Source organism: Zootermopsis nevadensis, unplaced genomic scaffold (genome assembly GCF_977971745.1).
Source record: "Zootermopsis nevadensis isolate Lab colony 2312 unplaced genomic scaffold, Znev_1.0 Znev_ptg000003l, whole genome shotgun sequence".
In the NCBI taxonomy this organism is placed as follows: Eukaryota; Metazoa; Arthropoda; class Insecta; order Blattodea; family Termopsidae; genus Zootermopsis; species Zootermopsis nevadensis.
Window position 1 is genome coordinate 6455626 of NW_028259135.1, and position 23481 is coordinate 6479106.

The 23481-nt window shown below is 34.0% G+C and overlaps 2 protein-coding genes and 1 long non-coding RNA gene across 10 annotated transcripts; 2 read left to right on the forward strand and 1 right to left on the reverse strand.

Annotated features, from left to right (window-relative positions):
* Window positions 1–5126: 5126 nt before the first annotated feature.
* On the forward strand, window positions 5127–11549 carry LOC147874929 (uncharacterized). Of its 4 annotated transcripts, none has more exons than XR_015532857.1 (3): window positions 5127–8641; window positions 9703–9798; window positions 10555–11549. It is a non-coding gene; the product is annotated as an uncharacterized LOC147874929 (long non-coding RNA). The 4 variants fall into 4 exon arrangements; XR_015532855.1 differs by having other exon boundaries at window positions 10618–11549; XR_015532863.1 differs by lacking the exon at window positions 5127–8641 and adding an exon at window positions 9254–9511 and having other exon boundaries at window positions 10618–11549.
* A 639-nt stretch (window positions 11550–12188) lies between these two features.
* LOC110827399 (protein stunted-like) lies at window positions 12189–18507 on the forward strand. 2 transcript variants are annotated; one of them, XM_087341397.1, is made up of 4 exons: window positions 12189–12348; window positions 15024–15154; window positions 16284–16319; window positions 18271–18507. In XM_087341397.1, exons 1-3 carry the CDS (start codon window positions 12320–12322, stop codon window positions 16292–16294), a joined length of 171 nt encoding a protein of 56 aa, XP_087197523.1. In that variant the 5' UTR covers window positions 12189–12319; the 3' UTR covers window positions 16295–16319; window positions 18271–18507. The 2 variants fall into 2 exon arrangements, with proteins under 2 accessions (XP_087197523.1, XP_087197513.1); XM_087341387.1 differs by lacking the exon at window positions 16284–16319.
* Window positions 18508–21922: 3415 nt separating this feature from the next.
* RpL32 (Ribosomal protein L32) lies at window positions 21923–23135 on the reverse strand. Of its 4 annotated transcripts, none has more exons than XM_022059022.2 (2): window positions 22989–23135; window positions 21923–22399 (listed from the first exon to the last, which is right to left on the reverse strand). In XM_022059022.2, exon 2 carries the CDS (start codon window positions 22378–22380, stop codon window positions 21976–21978), a length of 405 nt encoding a protein of 134 aa, XP_021914714.1. In that variant the 5' UTR covers window positions 22381–22399; window positions 22989–23135; the 3' UTR covers window positions 21923–21975. The 4 variants fall into 4 exon arrangements, with proteins under 4 accessions (XP_021914714.1, XP_021914715.1, XP_021914716.1 ...); XM_022059023.2 differs by having other exon boundaries at window positions 22909–23021; XM_022059024.2 differs by lacking the exon at window positions 22989–23135 and adding an exon at window positions 22957–22981.
* Between the last annotated feature and the right edge of the window lie 346 nt (window positions 23136–23481).

Genomic DNA, 23481 nt, shown 5'->3' on the forward strand with positions numbered 1-23481 from the left:
ATGTACTGCATGGAATATTTCATTGTAAGTACTTTCTAATCAACAGATCACGAAGTAATAGCTGCGTTAACAACTTAGAATAATATGAAAGCCATTCATAGAATGCTGCTATTGAAAAATCGTGTCCTTAATATGGCCATTTCAGGCCCTAAATAAAATAGGTGCTTTTCGGGGTCTCTATAACTTTTAAATCACTCTTTTTAGTGGTGATTTCTCAGATACAGAGAATTGTATAGGTAATATAGGTGATTAAGTTTGAACCAAATGTTGTGCCTGATTACATGGTGTGTCTGTCTACCAATGTGCTAGTGTCACCTACTAGGATGTAAGTCTGCATAGACTTGCATGTGTGCGTATGTGGATGTACATAAACACAATGTAAATATAGAATTTTTGAAATGAAGTAGTGTACAGTGTACTGAAGTATGGTATTTAAACCAGTATTGCTGCACAACTTCTTTGCAGTTGCTGCCATCTTTTTTATGGACCTGTCAATCTATTCTCATTTATGTGTAATAGTGTTAAAATGTTCCAGACTTCTGTTAGCAGTCATTAGTGTATATTGTTAGTGCTGAAGAGTTCAATTGGAATAATTTTTCTTCCAGGAGGGAACTTGTTAGTGGGTGGCAAGAGACAAAAAGCTCGACTATTGTACTGTGGCAGAAATTATATTTAGTCTTGTTTCAAGATGAATGCAATATTATAAGTGGACAAGAATTGTTAGATATGTCTTATTCTTTATGTCCATATTAAATGTAGGTAGGGTTACCAACTGAAATTTCTAGGAATTAAGGGATGTTTAGCATGATTATCAATGTTTCTCATAATTTCTGGTTTATTATGCATAGTATTTCAGGAGTTTGTTCTCTGCTGTCTTAGGATGACGTATTGCCTTAACCACAACTAGATCACTTCAGTGACCTAGTGGTAGCATTCTAGGGTTCTGTACTTGAACTTGTACATTGTTACATATATAAAATAAAATAAATTATTAATAAGACAGAATATGTGAATGGATTGAACTCCCAAAGTTTTATATTCTACACTCAGTGGAGAGATTCCAGTATTCGACATACATAAATACAACTATTCAGAGAAGATGTCCGCAGAATAAACAAACCAAAACATTGAGTTCAGAATGTCGGAGGCAAGCAGAGAGTAAAGTGTATAATATGGGTTCAGAGCACTCAAAATAATGAAACATAAACACGTATTCACAAGTTTCCACAGAAAAAATGCCACTAGGGAAAGAAAGTACAAGACTGAAAACAAATTTAGCAAGAATTGTAATGTGGAATATGTAATATTAAACCAAGAATGTCCCAGTGAATATAGAAGGAAAGGAAACTTTAATTATAGGTCACTGCTATGCAAGTGAAGTAGAGTTTCCAGAAACTCTTCTCCTATATTTGTTAAGTGAGATCATGGTGTGATAGAATGGACAATCAAGAATACTTTTAAATTAAGATTTTACATTATTAATCATAACAATGTCTATTCAGTAATTTTGTACTTTGAGTTTTAGAAGTTTAATTTATTCTGTTTTTAATGAAAGCTGCATGAGGTATACCTGATATTCAGGTATTAGTATTGAAATGGTGTGGATAGATGAGCATTGTATTTATGTTTCAGTATGTGATTTGTTCTGTTTGTCCATAGGACAACTATTTTGGACATGGTAGCTGCTAATGATGCATCTAATTACAAATTGTGTTTGTCAATAAAGTAATATTTGGTAAAATCAGAACTTAGATTACTTCCATAAATTATTTTATATCTGAAAGTGCATCTTATTCAAACTAGCTTTCTTCACAGTGTGTGTATAGACACATTTCTAAATTCATATTATTATATAATTATTGGAAATGGTGCCAGGTGGAAATGCAGGTTATGAATTTTGTACCAACCAATATATGTGTATATTAGTAAATCATCTGGAGATGTCAAACAGGTTATGTGTTGTTGCCTGTGTTTGCTGTCATGTAACTCTCACATAGCTGATATATTTGGTTGATGTTACCAGTTTCTTCCCAGTATATTGAAAGAAAAGTTTGTGATGAGGTTTTGCATTCTTACTGTGGCAAGTATAAAGGTGAGTGTCTTCTGGTATATTTCACAATTTTATCTGGTTGAAATATTTCAGAGGTGCTTAGTACCTGACAGTAGACATTTTTGAAACATCAATCAGTTGCTGCCATTTTGCAGGGTGCTATATCCTCAAAAATGGTCGGCTTTGAGTTTTTGTTTAGGGGGGGATCTAAGTGAAAGACTCTGTGGTGCAAAGAGTTACAACCACTTGTATTACCAGTTCATATAATTGCCAGTGCTTCTAAGAATATCCTACATAATACACAAACTTTATATAATATATTTATAATTTGATGTACATATTTTTAACATATCCAGTACTTTAATACTGAGTGCATAACTTCCTAGCCTTTTCCATCACTCATGAAATATATTTATGTCTGACATATGTTGATCACTGTAGTGTTGTATTTTACAGTTTACTGCTCTGCACAGTATAGAAAAGTGTGGAACTTGGGTAAACATTACCTAACCTGTCACAGAATTTGGGTCTTCCCTTACCGAAATCTGAAAGAATGTATTTTGTGCTTGGAGCTGCTAAACATAATTTAACTTAAACTTACCATTTATGGGCTCTTGTTTCAATTTAAAATGTGTCATTGCCGTTAATCTTATGCTGGATCTTCAAGGTGTGAATTTTAACATAAAGGCATTTATAGTCTTAGCAATAAAATATTCATGTAAATAGAATATAGAAATTAAAATTAAACTGAGAAATGCTACAGTATTATTTAAATAAAGTATGACAGTATAAAATTTCTGTAAAATTAATGCATAGACATCAAATGATGTTTCATGGAAAAACTATTTAAGGTGTTTTAACATCAGTCACTGCCAAACTGTGGACACTGTGCTACTTTCAGAACCCAAGTTTAATTTGAATATTGAAAAACATTGAAGTGGCAGTCTAAAGAAAGCTCTAATTTTTAAGTAATTCAATTCTAAGTGTAATTTTAAGTACTTTATAAAAAAAAAGTTTTGAACAATATAAAATGGATGCTCAAATCAGATTTAATATAAGAAGGGTATTCAATACATAACCTTAAAGAGTGTATCACATTTTTATTTGTTGTTTCTGCATAGTGGTTGTTATACACCACCATCTGTTTGAGTTCGACAGGGTTCAGTGTAAATTGGTTTTCACCTTGTAATTGCACTGGATTTACTTAAACTGTACTCTGATGAAATAGGACATGTTGGGCACAAGGTCTGGGCTGTATGGTAGATGGGTAAGACATCACCATTAAGACCGCTCCAGAAGTAGTGTTATGATACCAGGTAATTGGGGTAGGCATTGTCACATAGAAGGATCAGTTTCTCTGTGAGTTAGCTTGAGTGTTTCATCTGAATGGCTTCCTTCGGTTGTCACAGTGGTATACAGTAGTGATCTGCATTCACTTTGCCTGAATGTCCAGAATTCAAGAATGCCCTGTGCGTCCCAAAATATCACCAAAAATGCCTTCTGCACAGACTGCACGCTTTTGAGCATATTTTTCATGGATATATATCTGTCTACTCCTTCAGTGCTGGCTTTGATGTGCGGGTGATGTGATTAACCCATGTTTTATTGTCAGTGATGATATGGCTGAGGAACTTGGAACATGAAGGAAGATGTTGAACCATTTTGGGATTTGCAGGACATTCTCATCCATGAGTTTCTGGACAATGGAACGTAGTGAATTCAGCGAATACTACCCAGCATTAAGGCATCTGGAGGAAATTCTGTTATTTTCTGAGAGAGAAAGCGATCATTCTTTGCAAAGATGTCCATCCCGTGCAGGCTGTGTCACAGTGCAACTTTGGGTTTCGCCAAGAATGTTTAACCAAGAGTGTTTTTGATCCATCTAACAGCCCAGACCTTGCACCTCTTTATACATCTGAGGAAGTGGAAGCCAAGGTTTTGATTGGTGGGTGCTAATATTGAGCCCTGATTTTTTCTTTGCTAATTGAGAAGGTGGCATGTCCTCAGACAAATGTCTCAGTGCTCTCGTGATTACATGTTCTCATTTTTCTGGGCATACACCTTGAAGTGTAACACACCCTTGTAAGTTACTTATTGAACCGTTCTTGTATTAATAACAAGATACAGGGACAACATTGCTGATTTTTGTGAGTGTGGAATTGACACTAGTGTAATCATAATAACTGGCAGATGAGGAGGTATGATATAAGAAGAGAAAGAAAGCATAAAGCCAGCGAGCTAGCTGCATAAAATTAACATAATGCTTCATAAAGTAATGTTTAATCATTTTTTTAAAACAAAATGTGGGATATTATGCTATACTTGTGGCATCAGAGTTTAATTTGTACTAGAAAGAAAGGTTTTGGCACAAAGGTGTTATAAAGGGAGGTAGGTAAGAGGTGTCTTTTGACAAGTAATTAAAAAAACTATGAACTTAAGAAGTTGATGCTTTTTCAACCGCCATTATTCCATCATAGTCAGCTTTCCTTGTTATATAAAAAAATGTTTGTTTGCTTGTCCTACCCTACTCTCTCCCCAATAATTTTTGAACTCATTATCAGACTTTCATTAAAATTGGTATGAACATTGTACTTTTTAATTTCTCACCGTAAATAATACCAGTATGGTAGTTGTGTGAACTTGCAGTATGGGAACAACATTAGTGTACAATCCTGATTTTGTGTTTAAAAGTTCTATGAGAATTATATAACTTTGTTTTTTGTAGAATTAAAAAACAACTTTGTAATCAGAAAATTTGTTCAAGACTTTGAGAATGTAAAAGAATAACAGGGTGGCCATGTAAAATCTTTATAATTAGATGTATGATAATAACTAATCACCCACTGGAAATGAACACATGGAATTTTGCATGGAGATAGGTAATAAACACAGCTACAAATTCTAAATAAATTGTCTAACATTGCAGTGTTGTGAAACTTTGAGATTTTGTCAGGCAGATTATACTTAGTTGAAATATGTCTTCTACAAATTATATACAGAAATAGATCACTAAATTGTGTAATTTTAAATTTATAGTTCTTTATACCCTCACCATATAGGTAGGTTTATTTATTAACAAATTTTTGTGTTGTATTTTATGAAATTAAAACATGTTTCTATAATCTACCAATGTATGCCATTGGAAACAAATTAAAATCCAATGTGGCCATACTTAGAATGAGCACATGGCACTTATGGAATTGTTTAGGCTGAACTAGATACTTCATGAAGTATTCTGTGTGACATGGTAGACATCCTATACATTTGGTATGCTTTTTCAGTGAGACTTTTGTGTTCTTCATGCAGTGCTCATAAGGAACTCATGAAATGCTGTTCATGTCTGTCTCTTCACACGTTTCAACTCAGGAAACATTTTATGCATTTTTATGGAATTTTGTATGAATATTATGCCACTGGTGGCCACCCCAAACTTCTTAATTCTAATTTCCTACAATCAGTAATGTCAACATGACAGATGCATGAACTTGTAAGGTGGGAGCAACACTAGTGCCACTTAATATAGGGTACTGAAATGATGTTAAGGTACTTTTTTGTAGAATATAACAACAGGATTGTGGCAAGAAATCTGTAATTAATGTTCATTTTGATGGTAGGCTAATAAATAATGAACCACTGTAGCTAGTGATTTGAAATTCAGTGTGAGGATAGATCTTTAATACTCTTACAAATTCTGTATGTCTATAAATTTATGAATGTTGAGACAGTATGAACTTCTGGGGTTGTTTCCCACAAAATCTGTACTTAAATAATGTTCTTCTCAAGAAGAACCTCTCAGCAATAACTTTCAGATAAAGAAATGAAACAATAGAGCAGAAAGACTGAAACTAAGTGTGGAGAGACATTATTAATGCCATCTTAGCTATTTGGAACTGGTAGGAGCATTCAGAATGCCAGTGTGCAAAGAAGGCATATGGAAACTGTGTGTACTTTGGTATGGATCGAACCTTTCCAGTCTTCTTTTGTTTACAGTGACCAAGTATGCGTTGTTATGGCAAGAAGTAATTCTGATATTGACTTTTAGAACCATTTATGAGACAGCTTTTTATAAAGTTGCAATAAAATATAAAGGATTATTTTTGTTTTCCAAAAATAATTAAATTATTAGAAGTAAAATAAACATTTTGTTAACAAGTTACACAGGCAAGACCCTGAACTAGTAACATCTGATAGCCACCATTTTGTAAAACTACACTCAAAGCATCAGGCCGATCCCATTTTAGTATTTATAACATGCTAAAAATATAAATTTAACATATTATTTATAGATATGTTTGTAATATCCAGCTTCATAATTTTAGTTGCAATGATTCATTAAATGTTTACTTTTGAAAAGTAAGTGGCCTTAAAAGCTGTATATTTTTCAAATTTGTATCAAGAGTAATGAAATTTCAGTTGGTAACATAATGTGCTTTGTGTTAATGTCTGTAGTTACATTCCCAGTAGGACATTTTTTTAGAATCTCTAAACTGGCTCTCTAGTCTAAAGGAACTCTTTTTGTGGGGTCAAGCATAGATCTAACCTTCAAGTACTGGAATTAAGTTTGTGTGGAGATATACAGTCTTGCTGTCTGTAATACTTGTATGCAGGGAACATTACATGTATTTTACCAGGATTATGTATAAATCTGAAAGTGTTGCTCCGAAATTTGAATGACTTTTATGTCGGTATGATTCAAGATGAAAATTTAAAGCATTTGATATCATTATAACCTTATTTCTACAATAATAAGCCCATTGGTTCAGAAGTTGTTAGGGGGTATACATAAACACAAAGATAGTATGCATTATTCTGTGAGGCTATTTGTCATCTTTGAAGGTAGCGTGATGAAAGTCTAAAAATGTTAGTTACTGTTGTGAGTGCAATAATTGTATTTGACAATATAGAAGGTTGTTTAAACATTACCATAAATAAATTTTGCAGTGACAGGGACTAAAGCTGTTGTAAAGTAATAATTGAATGAGTCAAGACCAGAAGATGGAAACGTGTCACGGTGCAAGGAGCTGAAAATCATGCCACTTGGAACGTGTGTCCTAAACATTTCTGTCCATTGATGATAACTTGCCAGACCATTTTATCAGTACCATGTAGCAGACCTGCCGCCCAAATGTGACTTCCTTCGTTCATTAGACTAGTTTCCAAAAATAAAAATACCACAAATTGTGATGCATGTTGTTGTCTGTATTTCATCTTTAATAATTTTTGAATTAGTAATTTTTATGAAACTACTGTCACAACAGTCACATACTTTTTAAAATCAGTACCTTCATAGTATTCAAATGTTATCTGTACAAACTTCTTTCAACAAACAATGTATATGACCATGCATAAAATTAAGCTGTGGCAATGCTGCATGCAAGTATGCAGGTTGAGCAACTTTTAAATATTTTCTGTATTTGGAATCAGTGGTCACAGCCATACTCTATAACAACTTAAACTTACCTAGATTTTCTGTGTATGTGTATGAAAATAAGGATATTCTTGATTTCTTTGGAGAAAATGCTACTCATGTAATGTAATAATAATTTTCAGACTTCTTATGAGACACATACAACTGATTATGATGGTGCTGGTGACCAATGTATCCCTTGGAAAAACATGAATGAATGAATGATCACTCAATTTCATTGACATTTCAAAAGCAGTATTAAAGGAAGGTAAGATGATGAATAAAATTAGCTCAGCTGACAGTGTAAGATTAGTTAAGACATGACAACATATTGCATACTGAAAAGTGCTGTAGTTATCAGACATGTGAAATATTTTTTATCTATTTATTTTACACTGCTTTATCAGCTGTACATGTTATAAAGAACTGACTAAGAAATTAGAAGGTTGTTTTTTGTAATGAGTTGGGAAGTCCGAATATTGTAGTATTACTCTACAATACAAAATGCTTGGTGAAAAACATAAGAACCTTTGTTAGAATGGTCATTATTTAAATGTATACTTCTCAAATGCATATAAAGTGCTCTATTGTTGCACTAAGTGCTCACTAACAGATCCATGATATGTGCCATGGAAATGACCATTTGTTTTATAAATTCCTGTTACTTTTGTATTTATAGTGTAATTGCAAAATGTTATTCAACTATAAATGTGTGACTTATTATTCTTCTCATCACTATTTGTAAGTTATTTTATCAGACATTTTTAAAATTTAAAATTCACTACCACGTACAAATGAAGTCAAGAAGGCAATAACTACTAGTAGTAATGTTTTAATTGTATTAGGATATTATGTGTACATTTTTTAATATACATATATATTTCTTTTTCTGTAGTTAGTAAAGGTGAAGTCTGGCTGAAATGTCTTGCAACTTCAACTAGTTGCATTATCTGTGAGTATCCTTCATATGTGCCAGTTCAGAGAATATTAGACTATGCTTTAAATAAGTACTGAAATCAGTTCTTGGATTACATTCAGAGAATCAACAACATAATTTAGAGCTCCAAATTCTTGTCACATTCTTAGATAGGTATAAAGCAGGTTTATGTATTTGTTGGGAAAAAATTATATTTTTAAGACGTGTGGTCATAAGAATGTAATTGATTCATGTGATATATATGAAGGTAAATACTATTGAGAGTCATCTGCATTGTTTTCCTCCTAAATATATTTTGCATCAATTCATCAGTCTTTAGGAAGGTCATGCACTTGGTAGAGATATACCAGTGCTAACATAATTTTAAAATTAATTTTAACAGAGAGTGATCAGCATCTCACTCAAGCTGCTTTACCATTGGGTAAAGTCACACACACACACACACACACATATATATATATATGTATATAGTTCATAATGTTGCGGAGCAACAAAAATATTTTTTCTTTATTTTGTGTTTTTTGGTTTTCGCGGTTGGAGTTCAGTTTTGGCTTTCAGGAGCAAGTCACGTTGTGGAATGTCTGGTGTGAACCAACGGTTTGGTTTAACGTTTAATCAGTGTCAGTGTTTAGCAGGCATACATATCGACCACGGATATATGCAGGCATATCGGTTTAATTGGACTGGAGTCACTACGAAAGATACCATGAATACCAAAAATTCCACCAGAAAGCCGAAGTTGTCATAAGTTACTATGCTTATTTGCTGCACACGTTTGGGATATATGTTTTATCTCATATTTTGAACTAATCTGCATCGTATTTTGTGTTTATATCATCCACAATAAGGTACAATAAATAAACACTTCTGTAATTGGGATATTGGCATTTCAGGTATTGGCAGTGGCACAGATTATAGCAGGCAATGGTTACTTGACGTTTTCGAACTTCGTTCTCAAAATATCTGCTATAAGAGCACGCGTACCTTGTATCGAATGTGGGCGCGGGAACGAAGGTCGATTGATTTTCGTAGTTTACTTGTACTCTTCTCAGTATTGCGCGGTTTTATTTGACCCAAGTGGCCCTTTTTTCGTGACAGAATTTGACATTTGGATCAGGCAAGCTTATTTCTGTCTTTATTTTGTATGAAAGATTTGCGCATCATCGTTACAAACTCATTTAAGGTTGTGTCACCGTTTCACAACCTAGAAGACCACAGTTGACAGATACATCAAATTTGTAACACAGCAACCGTATTTCGCAATATTAATTTTGTAAATTGTTTAGTACAGAACTTTATTTGTTTCAGAATTTAAGTTGCTATATATAATCGTTATGCAGTCTGGAAATTACCTCAGCAAGCCCTATGTGCCTATGGCTATAGAAGAACTTTCAAAGGTCACAGGTTTGAAACATTGGGCCAATATTAAAGTTAGAGTTGTGGGTACAGTTATACTTCCTTCGACACTTGTTAGCATATATGAACGAGGTGGACCATATAATATAGCATTAGATTTACACTTGCTGGATGTATATCCACAGCATGATACAAATATTCAAGTGTATGGTGAACTGGAAATCTGCTCCGGAGTACCACAGATACGAGTTTTTTTCTTCAGAAAATTGGATGGTCTTGATATAGAGAGTTATCACAGAGCTGTCGAGCTTCAGAAGAAATATATACCACACTTCATTAAACCTTGACAGTGGAAATTTGTGGTAGATGATACAGTATCCTTACAATTAGAAAGTTTTTCATTTTATGTAATTTAATATGTACAAGCATTAAAACTCTAAAATCAGATATGATCATTTAAAAATGTATTTTTAACACACTAATAGTTTTAAAGAAGTTATATTAGTATCAATGAACACTGTAACTGTCTTCTAAATTTCACAAGAAGCTCAATATTATGAGGTATGTTACTAGCCTGACAACAACAAAGCAGTATAATAATTGATATTAAAATTAATTCAAGGTGTTTTACTCAATTGCAGTAGTTTCACAAATTGTTGTTTTAGGCCATCAAGCTTAATTAACAAGGATGGAACATGTATGTTGTCGTTAGCATAATTGCGTAGAGCAAAGTATGTAGAAATTAGATTCAAGTGAAAACACAAGATAGAATGGAATTGTAGCTGCATGTGTTTTTTACCTCAGCACTAGATGGAAGTAAGTGAACAAGTGAACAGATTCACGCTTGGATCACTTTTCCGTTGACAGAAACAGTATCCTGGCTCCTGACACCCATTGGACAGGAAAGTGGAAGGGCCCTGACTGGACTGGAAAAGGTAGTTACAAAAAAATCTGTGTCCTACCTGGAAAACCCTTAGCCTAATCACTGCACTAAATGAGTTACCAAGTTATAACAATATTAATTGAACTCATTTACTTGCAGGGTAGTGTTAAACTGTGTATCATGAATGTAATACTTGTAACTGCTTGTCTTTATTCAGAATTCAGTGGATTCAGAAGCATTGAGGAAATGTGGTAATTGTCACATTCTCAACGTACGCTTTAGCAAATGTGAAGACTGTGATTTGTATATAGAAAAATTTGAACCAAAATTCAGCAGGTGTTGAAACAACAAATCTACACTGGTACCTTCAAATGAATAGCAGCCAAACCAAGGCACTTAAAAACATTGTATCTTGGTCATTGATTATGTTATATAACAGAAATATTAAGATTGTCGTCTTCTTGGTTCTGACATTTCAGAGATGTTGTTAACCACATTTAATATATTCATTACATTGAGAACCTGAAATCACAGATATAAAAATGTTGTTCACTTTCTTCAAAAGGCCTTTACAGTGTACATTTTCATGATGAAATATTTATGTAGTTTGGAGGTGATAAACTAAATACTATCATTTGTATTCTGAAGTTGCCATGAGCTCTGTGACTACAGGTTGGGAGAAGGAACTTTCTCCTTTATATCATGTTCAGATTGGCTGTGGGGCCCATCCAGCTTCTTGTTAGAAGGGTAAACAACATTTTCTTTAAATGTAAAGCTGTAATCAAATGTCTATTTAGTGTTAAGATTAAGAATATATGTGGAGCTGTACCTCCATGTCTCTTTATACCAATGTTTCCCAACTAGGGTTCCACTAGAAATGATGGAATAACTAAATAAAAATATGAAATACTGCGAAGTTTCCAAATATCCCTTGAAATATTCTGTCATTCCCACTATTAGTGTACTAATTCTTGGGATTCTCAGATTATCAACATTTAAACATAGTAACTATATTGTTTGAGTTATTCTGCTATTAGTTATTGCTCCTTAAGGTGTTGCAGTCTGTGTGTTATATAAATTATATGAAAGGAAATCTCATGTTTGTGGAAACAGTAAATTTTAAACTCTCATTATTACCTTAAATACGGAGTAACTTATTCAACTTTTTTTTTTTATCAAGAAATGGGAGGAGGGGACATAATTGAAGGTTGAAGAGTAGTTAACCTTCTTAACGACTGGGCTACTGGTGACCACACACCAGCGCTGTCTTGTACACTTTTCACAGGTGGCAGCTTAAATGGGCAGGAAGTACGTTCACCATGAATTACACTCGTGTTTCATATCAGTTGGTTTGTTATCTATTCCGTGAACGCAGATTAGTAATTTTGCCCATCTGTGACAAACGCATATTTGATACTTGTCGACTCGTATTTGATTCTGATTAGGATCTCCAGCAATTATTTTTATCTTCACATAGAATTCATAATTTAGTAACATTCTCATTAATATACAATTTAATGTTAAAAGTTAAGGAACTTTTATATATAAATAACAGATAAATAATTAAAGGTAAATTGACTGACCATACTTCCGTTTTCTGACTTCCTGTAGCCTTTCCAGTTTCGTCTGCTAAGGCCACATACATAGGTCGAATTTGTTAAGCATTGTGGAAAGTATATAAACAAAATGAGTTCTTGGCGTCAGGCAGGTTTAACGTAAGTTGTAGTTTTAGTAATGTATTTCCATGATACACTATCGTAGTATAATTGTGTTTGATGATGTAATGGATTGTTTCAATACTATATCATATTTCTGTTGAACCAGTGATAAATGGGCTGTCTGATTATGATGCACAACTTACAGTTCTAAGAAATATTGAATGAGTCTCCAGTTATCATAATTACAGGAAACTAATCAGACTTATAAATGATGACGCTGTTAAATAATTTATAACACATCTAAGTAATTAAAATTGGTATTCTGTATTAAAGAGCTGTGGTTTAGATTCAGAATTCAACACATTTTTAAATATCGCCATAAACAATTTTTAAGCAAGTTTCCGACCAAAACAGAGAAGAGGTTTGTGAAAATAATGAGTGGATTACTAAAGGAATCAAAACAAGTGACCCCCATTAATAAAGATAAATAATAATGCAATAAAAAATCCGTAATTGTTAGAAAATCACTGAAGTATTTCTTAACAATTATAGAAAGACTGAAGTGACACTACAACCACAAACAAAGTGCCTTACTCAAGCTATCCCTAAAATCTTTCCAACAACAGTAAATGAAATTAAAAGTGTAAAAAATTCTCTCAAATCAAAAAATTCATGTGGTTATGATGAAATACCAACAACTTTACACAAAAGCTATGCAGACTACATTAGCGTTCCTTTAAGTTATCTTTGTAGTCGATCAATTGCAATAGGGTTTTTCCAGAACAACTTAAATATTAAAAAGTCAAACCTCTACATAAAAAAGCTGAAAAATTATGCATATCTGATGACATACCATTTTCATTACTAACAGCTTTCTTTAAAATATGAGAGAAAGTCATGTGTAAGAGTAACAATTTAGAAAAGTCCCTCAACTGATAAGTCCTTTTCAATTTTGTGGATGAAATTTTAAGTGCTGTTAATGACAAAATGCATGTTAGTGGAATATCTTGTGATCTTTCTAAAACATTTGAGTTTGTAAGTCATGAATAAAAAATTGTTCGAAACTACATTTTCATGGAATGCTAAATAGCTGGTCGGTGGTTTTAAAAGTGTCTTTATGACAGAAGGCAACATGTATAAATAGAATCACCAGATTCAAATAATAGCACCAACTTGAATTGGGGCATTACAAAATGTGGAGTTCCTCGGTGATTAATACTTTGTCCTCAGCTTTGCCTCAGATATATCAATGATTTACCAACAACCATCTACTCTCAGTCTAATCCCATACTTTTTGCAGATGATACTAATATTATTATTTCACATCCAGAAAGTGAGTATTTCCAAATTAGCATAAATGATGTCTTTGCTAGCTTGAATAAATTATTTAAATTGAATACAATTGCATTAAATCTGACAAAACAAATTTCATGAAACTTTGTACAACCAATAAAAGTCGTTTTAATCTAGATAAGGGTAAGTACGCCTAAACTACGATCAGCTTGCTTTGTTATGAGGACTCACATCACTCATGAAGACATAAACTTTAAAATTATATATAACCTTCATATGCCAAACTCAAACCTCTAAATATAAAAAGTTTACTGTACTGGAATTAAGCTATTCAATAATATTTTCTGCCACTACAAAAAGTCTGAATCATGATACAAAGATGTTTAATCCAACACTAAAAGAGAATCTCTTATATCACTCTTTCTACTCCATAGAAGAATTTACCTCCACTAAAAATTCTCAGTTATTTGTTCTACATGTAAGCAGTAGTGGGTTTGCTTTCTTATGTAATTATTTTTGCTGTTTTACTGTAGTTGACTGTAAATTACTGTCATAACTATGTAATTTGTGTCTTTATTATAAACAAGTATTGTATTTGTGTTGCGACATGTTCTTCATCCTTGGCTTGGGCCTATGAAGGATCTGTGGAATGTAAATAAATTCTATTTTGTTCTATTCTATGGTCTTGGAATAGTTAAGAAGTATAACAGTGATGTACTGTATAATAAATGTTTATAATAGTTTAGGCTTAACATTTACTGTTGTTGTAGATATGGCTCTTGCATATTCCATTAAAAATAACAATAATAAAAGACTTCCCAGAACTGAATCCTCCTTTTGTAATTAACAGTGACCTTATTGTAAGTAAATATCACTATTTTAATAACAAAATATTTTCCCGTTGTTTATAACCCCATGTATAAGTGCTATTTTATGAAACTGTGGTGCGTGGAGGTGGTATTTCAAACATTCTCAGATGGCTCTTGAAGGATTGATTAAAGTGTTACAGTTTTCTCTAATGGATTTTTGGTGGATGTAACAAATGCATTTCCAGAGTATGAGAGAATAATTCCATTTAGCAGAAAGATGTATCAGCCAGGAATAAAAATATTGTATTCGTACTTGAACTAGCTTGAAGTCCATAAAACTATTAAGTAGTTGCCAATCATTTTTGTCATTGCTAATAAAAGTGTAACGCAGAACCTTCGTTCCCTCATGTGGATAGTGAAAATCAAGGCAAGGTAGTGACACCATATAGTTGAGTTCATGTATTTGGTTACACTTTGTCAGTACACATTTCCTTAGACGTTTGAATTTTTAATATATATACTTTTTGTCAAGATCAGTTTATTTTGTCATGTAGGATTTGAGGTTTTCATAGTGGTGTAACAACCCAGAAGACAGCAAACTTAATTTATCATGTTTTATGCTATTTTTAGTTATGTAAATTATTCCAACATTGCTGCCAAATTGCTGAGGCGTGCCTTGAAACCTGAATTCAGGACCGAAGCTGCAAGAAGGGAAGATTCTAATATTAGGTTCACACCATGGAAGGATGGCAAAGCACAGAGTAAGTTCCTTTGGTTTCGAATTCTGTGGTCGATAAAATTTGACCCCTTCAAACATAATTATGAGTGTACATCTTTGGGCATTTAGACTTCAGTTGTCTCCCATAATTATAATTTCTTTGTTCATAATAATTGAACATGGTGAATTTCATGCAATGCTTTCAGTAACATTGATAATGTTCTGTAGGAGCTACGTCTGTACCATAATATAAAAAGGAAATATTTTCTTTCATTATGCATTGCCTGTACACAGTAACAAATCTGTGGTACTTCAGCTGAAGTAGTGTTTGAGAGCTCATCATGAAAATGGGTGATAAATGTTTTAGACAAAGGTTAACATGAAATTTTTGTTTGAACATGGAAAAAAACCAACCAAAATCTTTGAAATTTTGAAGCAAGTCTATGGACACAGTCATCATTGGGGATGAAAATTGAGTTTTTCAGTGTGACTTTGAGACAAAGTGGCAGAGCATGGAATGGAAATTTCCAGGCTTACCCTGCTCCGGGAAAGCACTGATGTCAAAATCAAAATTAAAGACATTGTTGATTTGTTTCTTTGACTGTAAAGGGATAGTGCACTGAGTTTGTCCCACCTGGTCAGACTGTCAACCAAATGTTATTTCCACTCTCCATGTTCCTCTTTATTCATTGCCCTGATGATGGAGGCAGAAAGGAGCTCTGCAAAATGTAGGTAAACTTCTGCCAGACTGCATGGTGCTACAACTCAGAAGACAAGCCATCTTCAAGAAGTGTACTAATTTATTATATCGTTTTTGCATCCTAACTGAAGTCTATGCAAATCTAACAAACTGTGTTCCAAAACAGCCTAAAATTGGCGTACGGTTCTTTTGTGCAATGTTTATATTATATAACTTCAAGCGTTTCAGTATGTATTTATCTAACATTGTGGCCATTCAATATTAGTTTCTGTTCATATTAACGTAATTATGATATTTGCCTTATAGGGCACTATGTGCTTGTAATGATTAAAACTACTTTTAATATATGAATATGACTGTACTGGAAAGAGGCTACATCACAAATATACAGCAGATTCTGAAACTGCCCTTATAATTGTTGTACCCTAATTGTGAGACAGAATTTAACTGATTGCCAGTATTCATTTTACAGGTTCCAAGTAATTCTGTTGGAGCCTATTGTAAAGTTGTAAGTTTGTGGCTTTTTTTATATTGAGTGAAAATGTTTTGGAGCAATACTAATAAGCAAAGGGTGGATTTTTGTTTTGTACTAACAAGCATTGACTTCTAACAGTACATTGCATGACCTAAGGAGTCTTGACAGGAATATTCAGAATCTTTTGGTATGTAATTTGGCATCTGAATCTGGAAGTGAATGTGTTTGACCAGTCAGGTTCAGTACACGCCTTGCTGCATTATGAATTTGGTTTGGAAACCAGAATTTGGCCACTGGCTTGTCACTTTCAAAACGGCTACACTGGAACACCGTATTGCATTATAGGCTCTGGACCGCATCATATCAGAACTACAGTGCAGAATAAAAATTTCTATTGATCCCACGTGTTATATTTTTTTTTCTGGGGTGCTGTACTAATTGAAATTAAAGTTGAAATACTCTTGGGTTACAAGCCGCGTCAGGAGGCTGAATGGTGAATAAACCATATCTTCTGCCCGAGAGTCTTTCATCAACTTCAGTTGCCGCAAAAGCTTCACTTTGTACATAATTGAAATTAGTTAACCCTTTTACTTTAACTGGAGAAGTACACCTACATCATAAAGCCATGTAATTTCTGTTTAACTCTTAGTTCTTAGCATTTCACATGCTTAAAATATTTTAACTTGCACACCCAAATATATTTTCTTTTTACCTTTGAAACTTATTTATATGTAAGAGACTAATTTGTTATATTTAATTTAGTGGGGAGGCAGTAAATTTTTTCAGATAAATGAAATTTTTGCACCAGCTATGATGTGATATGACATGGAGTAGTTTTTTACGTAACACATGAAACACCGAGCTGCAGAGCTGTTTGCTGCATATCAGTGAAAGGGTTAACGGTCTGTTTTTCTCTATGAGTGTGCTTATTTTGAGTATTTAAGGTCTGACTTGGGTTCAACCTTCGTATCATGCGGAAACACAGCTTTCTCAGCTAAAAAGAATGGTATATGCCAAATTGCACTACCACATACAGTGACACTCTAACTACTAATTCGCTTATTGTCATTGATCCTTGGGTAACATTTTTTAATCTCGGTGCAATGGATTGGCATCTCACCAGTGGATATACTTTTTTGGCCAGTAATGAGATTCTCATATGAAAAGTTGGTGACTGATATTCGTACCTCACTGACGTGATGGTTTATGAAACTGAAATACAATATTATAAGACTGATTTCATAATAAACTGTAATTTGCTGTTTAATTAATTTAAAGTACTACTTTGATGTATTGCCTAATTCTCTGCTCCCCATTATTTTTAAAATACTAATTAATTAATCAGTTAACAGTACATAAATGCAAGAATCTTCTCATGAGTTTGTGCAGTGTAAATACTATTGATCTTAATAGCATGTCAGTAGAGACAGGAAGAGACTATGAGATATTTTCTTGAGATTCCATTGGTGATTTGATTTGCTATGGGCAAAAGGGAAATTCTGTAGTATGTTGTAGTGTGACGTGAGTGTAATAGATAAAATACTTCTGCAGTTTATGTTACTCCAAATGGAATATTGAGTAGATAAATAAATATGTGGAATCTGTACTGTCAATATGACAATGGTGCAGTAGTTATTCTTCATAATTACTCATATTTTGTATGGCAAGGAAAATCAAAGATAAAACCAATATGTTGAACCAGTTTTACCAATATTCAGTCAAGCATTATAGTTGAGATTTCAGGTTCTCGTGGCAGTGAGTATGAAAATGGCTGTCTTCTGGGATATTGTGTCATAGTCTGGTTGCCCTGATAATGGAGGCTGTAATAATCTCAATTTGGCAACTTCTGCCAGACTACATGGCACAACATGTCAAAGTACAGCCATCTTCAAGGTTCATAGTGTTTTTCTTCTCACTTCTGATTATGTGCTGCAGTCTGTCATGGTTGCCTTTCACTGCTAATTTTATTCTGTTTTGTTTGCAGAACATCTGACGACAGCAGCTGAAACAGAATCATGAATAACGAGTCAGAAGGATGTTTGTGTAGTGCAAACCTTGTTAATATTGGAGTGTTGGGTGATAATAGCTGTATTATCCAATAAATATATTGTTTGTAATCTGTAAAAGACTTGGTGTCTGATTCTTAATTACCTTTGTGATTGGTTTATGTATTGTGGATTATAAATCCAAATAATATTGCTAATACATTAGTTTAAATTTTTGTGGTATCTGTTACCATTTTACTCTCAGTATACTCTAACATGTCTTTGTACTGTCTCATAGTTATTTTTCCATGTATGAGTAATTTACCTTTTAATCAGCCATTTCTGTTGTGTTTCCTGTATAGTTCTTTTGATTCTAAGCCCTGAAAACCATGTAATTTCTTGTTTTAATCAGTAACTTGTTCAGATTTGGGCTCTCTTCAGTTAACAGATGCACCAGACTCCTGTTCACAGGGTCATAGTTTGAATCCTCAGTTCTGATGAATTGTTTTTAGCAACTCTCAGCAATATAATCAAAACAGAATTTATATAAATATTAAATTGTGATATTTCAGGTTCTCAAGGTGTAGAAGATGTTGATGGCAGTCTTCTTGGTTGTGATACTGTGTGAACGTATAGGTATGTATAATGAATTCTTCTCAGGCAACCAGCCGCGTCAGGTGGTTTAATTGAGAAAACACCGTTTCGAGAACCATCTTCGTTCTCATCCTCTGGGTACTCAGTATGACAAGGATGAAGATGGTTCTTGAAACGGCGATGTTTTCTCCATTAAACCACCTTACACAGCTGGTAGCTCGAGAATTCATTATACTTAGTCGCCAAATCATACATGTAGGTATGTACTGGTATCAGCAAAGAACTTGGCATGTGGGTGACATTACAATTTTAGTAGATTGATAGTGATTCTACTACTAGATTGGAAACACGTTTGACTATGGACTTGACTGTATGATTTGAATGTCTATGCACAATTTAAAACTTAGATAAATGTTTTCAGCAGGTGTGGACAGGGCTTTTACCGTGAGTTGAAAGCCACCAATGATGGTTTCTCACACCAAATATCCATAGTTATACCTACCATCAACATTAAGTAAACGTGGTTCTAATGATTACTTAGTGATTATCTATGTGTTTTACGGACTATAAACGTTTCCTTTCAATCTTAAAATGAAGGCAGAGTAATCCCCTGAAATGTATTTTTTTCATCTAAAAAGCATAAAAGTGTCATTTCCTCAACGTCCAGCAAGGTGACATACTCATCAAACCTTTATTTTTAGAGAAAAGGTGCTGCAGGATATCATACCGCGTACATTCCTGGGCCACGTGGAGTGAGTTCAGATAATCAGCTCCACTTGAGTTGCAGCCATTTAGTACTGGACAGTTATGGGAACTGTAGAGAGAAACCAAGAATATGTCTTGCTCAAAAACATATTTCTTTTTATTGTGTCTGATGCACCTTGGTGTGTTTGTTATATGCAATTTCACAAGAATTAGGGAAATTTGAAGGCATTTGTGCCTACCAAGAGCTTTCTGAAACCACCCATACTTAACCATGGATGATGACATGCTCAGCAAGTCATTGGGGCTGCCCCCAATAAGGCAGCCAAGTCAACACAATGATTTGTGCCTAACACTATTAAGCTACCGTGAATACAGTTTTCTGTGATTTCTCTCAGTCACAAGAAAAATGCCTTAAAAGGGGCAGTCACAGAGGCCTTCAATTAATGCAATCCAAACCTTTCTGATTTAAACCCCAGATATCCATCCAACCAATGTTCTTTTCATAAAGGATAATTTGCTTGATGGGAGCCTCGTCCTACCAGCAGCAACATTCCGTAGTGTGAACACATCAAGGCCTTCAGCCAAGACAACAAAACTTGATAGCATAAGCATATTCTCAGTTATATTTTATAAGGCACTGTTGCCAATTCCAGACTCTGAACTCTTCGCTTTTAGATTTGTTTGGTGCAGAAACACATTTTGGTGCTTGAGAATGAATCTGTCTATAAACTGTTCAGATACAGGTGTTGAGTCAGTTGTAATCCAGCCTACATGCTGACTGCCGTTCAATTTGGTTAGTCACAGTAGCACAATCCAAACACATCATTGTGATATTTTCAACTGCAGATATATTTACACATTTATAACTAGGCTGGAAGGGTGTACTGTTTGGAGTACATTAACATTCCAAAGGTGTTCTTAATGCCACATCATGTGGGTTAATGTTGTGCGAGAGTTCCAACAATGACATGTTCCAAATGTTGCACAAATATGGTCTTAAGAACCAGTTCCTGCTATTACATTATAGTTTTCCTGGTCAAGTGACTTCAAAGGAAAGACATGACAGACAGATGTGGATGGGCTCATAAGGTGTTGTAGGATTTGAGGTTTTCACAGCTGAATCTGAAGATTGCTGTCGTCTGGGTTGTTGTCGTGTAGTCTGGTAGACGTCCACTGATGTTTCAGAGGTCATGCAGCTTCTGACATCAGGGGGATGAATTCATCTATTGATATATGTAAATTGTTCATGGAGTAGGAGTGAGATACTCTTTTAGTGCTGGTTTATTATGATTGTCTTTTTATAGTGGGGGAATTGATTATTGCATAGCTACATTCCAGTACAGTAAATTCCTTTTCAGTATTTACTGAACTCAGTTTTAGCATGTGAAGGTTATATGTGTCTTGTACTTATATTGTCGATATCAAAGTTTCTTTGAAACTTTACTGTTGTCCACTACAAATGACAATAATGAGCAAAAATTCGCTGGTTAGTGGAAGAATATTACATTTCTTAAAGAAATCCCTACACGAGACTCTCGCTTTAGTGTCTACCATTATTCTATTGATTTTCTTTTGGATGTAAAATACATTTTGCTATCTGTATCCCCAGAAAATAATTCCATACAACATGAAACGGAAGTAAACAAAGTTGACTTTTAAAGTTTATGTTTTCATGACTGAAGAGTCCTCATAGCAAGGCAAGCTTAGCGTAGTTCAGGCATAATGTACTGAATATGTGATTTCCAATTTAATTTACTGTCAATTTGTAAGCCAAGAAACTTCTGTTGGTTGTACAAAGTTTAATGAAATTTGTACTTCCATTTCCCTTCTCACTATTTTCCAGACTTCTTTTTTGTTATTCGACTCAAATACCTGGTTATTGTAAGGAATACGTTTAGTGTCTTTATTGACTTAAGTAAGTGTCTTACAATGTCCCCAGTAGTAAATTTTCATTACTTGGTTGTTCCTAGATGGACAATTTTCTTTTAAGAAGGTATTTAAGAATATGTTGAATTTAGAATCTAATCTTGGCTGTTAAATACTGAGTCCCAGTTTCCATTACTTAAGACGTGTTAAAATTCTTTACTATTGTCTTCATTTAAGTCTGACTTGTTTCCTGTAATAATGATAATTGGAGATTGATTCTACATATTTTGTAATTATAAGTTGTACATCATGATCAGAGAGCCCATTTATCAGTGATTCAATAGAAATATGATATTTTCTGTTTTTGTTGTGATGTTATTCTAAGATCAAACATAAGTAAAAAGCTGTTTCTGTTGTTCAAATAACTGAACAATTCAAATACAGCTTGTGCTTTGCGGAGTAAAATGGTACTATTAGAATATCAAGAACAGTTCCCAAAACAGCTTTTATTACATCATTTACAGAGAACCTTGTGACATTTATTCATTTTCCTCACTACGCAGGCGAGCATTAGCATTTGTAACACGAATTGAAAGCTGCATTGCTCGTTCAACAATAGACTTTCGTTTCTTTGATGACACTGCATGGGCAATTTCGGCACAGAATTTGCGATTCTGCATCATCAATACTTCCAGTTCTTTCACATTATGCACCAGAACCTTCCGGAAGCCAGTAGGAAGCATGTGTTTTGTCTTCTTGTTGCTTCCGTAACCAATTGTAGGCATGAGGTACTGACCCTTGAAGCGCCTACGAACTCTGTTGTCAATGCCTTTGGGTTTTCTCCATGACTGCTTCAGTTTCTTGTAACGGTCACTCTGGTGGCGGATAAAATGTTTGGTTCTCTTCTTGACAATTCTTGGTCTGTATACTGGACGAATAGCCATCTTAGATCAAGTCAAATACCTACAAAACAGAAATTTTATTGTTACATAACAGAACAGGAAAATGCATGGAACTGTACCTCACAGACTATAAATGAATGTAATAACTTTCACAAGACTAAATAACTGCAATTCTTCTCGAGCTACCAGCCATTAAACCACCTGGCACGGCTGGTAGCCTGAGAATTCATTATGCTTCACCTACGTGGCCCGAAGGGTATGTTTAATGGATATTCACACTACTAATAAAGAAACGAAGTTGTGGTTATATACACTGTTCGTGAAAACATGTATCTAACACACAGAATATTCAAAACGAAAATATTTAAACGCCAATATTATTCTGGGCTATATGTTCGTTAAATATATTAAAATAAGTTCGTACACATTGTATATATGCATTTGAATGAATGATCCTATTATAGTATAATCCCAACACACACGTGGATATGGTACATGCAATTTGAGTCATCTGTGTCGAATATTAGAGCTACAATTATTACAGCAACTTGACTGAAATAAAGAAAATACCTTATATGTAGGGTATTCCTTCGAACTTAAACTAAATAAACGACTTACAATTCTTACAATCCAGAAAATAATGCCCTTACCTTTCACAAACCGGATGTTTAAAAGGTAAGAATTGAGCAGCGATATATCGAATAGATTCAAATACATCTGTGATCCTACGACAAGTGGGTGTCAATAGAGCTTGGGTGAGAATCAAAAATTTCAACCAAGAGGTATCTAGATTATTAAGAATTGAAATAGCAAAAGTCATTATTCGACGAAACGATTGTATCAAAGGAAGCAACCCAAACTGCATCGGTTACAGGATCCGAGCCAAAATAAATGTAAATAATCTGAACAACGTACGACGAGAAGCTAGTAGACATTTCAAGAACAGAACAGAGTGAATTTGTAAGACAAAATTAATTAGCTTGCAACACATAATTAAGAACAAGAACATTAGATACCATATCGTCTTTTCTCCTAGACCAAAATATCGTCCTCAACACTTTATTCTCAATCACCTGAAGATGTTGTTCAGTCCTGAGGATGAAGATAATTTGTTCTCCCATATTTACGGACGAGGCTACACCG